This window comes from Otolemur garnettii, unplaced genomic scaffold, assembly GCF_000181295.1.
Source record: "Otolemur garnettii isolate 467f Iridium unplaced genomic scaffold, OtoGar3 scaffold00108, whole genome shotgun sequence".
Lineage (NCBI taxonomy): Eukaryota > Metazoa > Chordata > Mammalia > Primates > Galagidae > Otolemur > Otolemur garnettii.
The window spans coordinates 428076-430432 of NW_003852503.1; the positions used below are offsets into that span (position 1 = coordinate 428076).

General features: G+C 33.9%; 1 protein-coding gene across 1 annotated transcript in view; it reads left to right on the top strand.

Annotated features, from left to right (window-relative positions):
* The window catches only part of CCDC15 (coiled-coil domain containing 15), a 75032-nt gene extending 73084 nt beyond the window's left edge, over positions 1-1948 (top strand). Inside the window, exons 14-15 of the mRNA XM_023517325.1 lie at positions 134-282; positions 1493-1948. Of these exons, the coding sequence (XP_023373093.1) occupies positions 134-282; positions 1493-1614 (271 nt within the window). The 3' untranslated portion in view covers positions 1615-1948. The remainder of the gene's footprint in view (positions 1-133; positions 283-1492) is intronic.
* The last annotated feature ends 409 nt before the right edge of the window (positions 1949-2357 follow it).

The following is a 2357-nucleotide window of genomic DNA, read 5'->3' on the forward strand; positions in this document are numbered from 1 at the left end:
GCTAATTCTGCAGAGGTGGAAGGTTCAAAAAAAAAAAAAAAAAAAAAAAAAAAAAAGCTGGTTATATAATCGGGGTTCATGCTCACTCTCTTTCTAGGATTTCACTTTGTCTAATCATACTTTATTTTTATAGATATGTAGAAGCTCTCCGAGCCCAGATCCAGGAGAAAATGCAATTGTATAATATTACTTTACCTCCACTGTGTTGTTGTGGTCCTGATTTTTGGGATGCTCATCCTGATACCTGTGCCAACAATTGTACTTTCTATAAAAACCCTAGAGGTAAGTTTCTTGAAGGAATAGTTGGGGCCTAATAGCAATTTAAAAATCCAGTAAGAATGACAGTAATCACTTGTTTACTTTTGGCTAAGATCAAGTGTGAAGAATAATGATAGTAGTACTTTACCATTGATCGAATGCTTTCTCTTTATCAAAGATTGTTATAAACTCTTTACAAAATAACTTACACAAGGCAGTGAAAAACATACTGAGTTATATTTTTCTTTGAGATCTGTTATCTTCTTGCTCCCATTTGTGCTGAGTAAGTATTTTCACCTCATTTCATTGTAGGAGGCCTTGAGATAGTTTTTTAATTGAAGACTAGTAGAATTTGCCTTTTGTAAGTTAGGACTCTGCAGTTGAATTTTCTATTACCCAGACACTTTAATAGTATGTAACACAGAGTTATTTTCATATATGTACATTTCACTGCCAGTTCTGCCAGGAGACAGAGGAAAATGAGAAACAGTATAAACTCCTATTGGAAATCCCAGCTAAAAAATGGATCCCTTCCTGTTGTCACTAATGTTTCTGTTTCCTGTTCATCCTAAATATATTGATTTATATACTGTAGAGATTATATAGGTCTTATGTATACCATGAAAATACTGCATTTATATTTTTAATGTCTCTTCTGTATGGTATTAGTACCTTACCAGTCCTATAAGTTGTATTTTTTAAAACACAAATCTGATCATTCCATCTCTCTATTCTAAAACATTGCAATCTGAAATGCACAGTATATTTGCCATATTTTCTCTTTGGACCCAAGCCCTACTCTACCTTATCAAACTTGCTATTCCAGCTACATGCCATTTGCACCTCACTCATTCACTTCTTGGCCTGTAATGCTTTCTTTCCTTTACTCCTGTTAATCCTTCAAGAACCATCTTAAATAATACTACTTCTAGAAATCTTTTCTATCCCTTCCTGTATAGGTGTTCATTTATCCATTCTGTGATGACGTTTTGTATATGCTTCTGGTTTGGAAGTATTACATGGCAACTTAATTATTTTCATGTCCATCCTCCTCATTTTCTTATCTGTCCTCACAGAGTGCTTGTCATATCGTTAGTACTTAGTAAGTGTTTATTCAGTGGGTCATTAAAGTCAATACTGATGAGACTCTGAGTAAAGAAGCAGTACCAATGGGGTGGAGAGTAGGAGAGGTTTAGAATTTGCCTTTATTCACTGTGCTGACCTTTATTTGCAGCATATACTCGGGCACTACATTCAGTCATCAATTCCTGTGAAACCTCTGAGGGGAACTCAGCTCTTCGAGTCGCCATTCGTAATTTTGCTTCTGCACACAAATGGACTTTAAAAAATCTGTAATAAGAATCTGAAATCAACTGGTAGTATTTGGGCCTTTATTCAAAATCAACCCTGAGAGTTTTTTTAAGAAAAGTTGTTGATGTGTATAGGATGTGTAATCTGGAAGGAAATACTGTCCCATATGACAGCTGTCTTCATAATTAGATTATAAACCATTACTTCAATCCCTGTCTTAGAACCAAGATTGACAGTTGACTTCCAAACCCATCATACTGTTTTGTGAACCATATGGAGCTTATTATTTTAAAAAGTGATTAGTCAGACAACTAAGATTTATCTTACTTTGCTCAGCTCTCATCAGAAGAGGTCATGAGAAATCTTTGAGATTATTTCATTTAGCATCTTTCTACTACTGTATCTTTGAGCTTGACAATATTGAAAATGTCTGGATGAAGCAGATAAGGTGGTGATGAAATGCGTTTCTGCGCATCAGTTGCCATCTGTATTACCACTAGCTTTTCTAGTTGTGTATAAGAATTAGAGATGAACTTGATGCCTATTTTTTTCTCAAAATTCTTTCTCTCCTGTTTTTCTTTCAATTTATTGCCTCTCCATTCAATAACATTAGATATAGAACTTTTAATTATATAATTTTTTATTATAAAAAAGGGGAATAAACTGTTTTTTGAATTCCTTTTATGTGAAATTATTATGCGTGACATTTTTCAAAAAGGGAATCTGAAGTGAAAATGAGTAAAGTTTTTTATCTTTAAAATATCTGGTGAATGACATGGCTAAGGGCA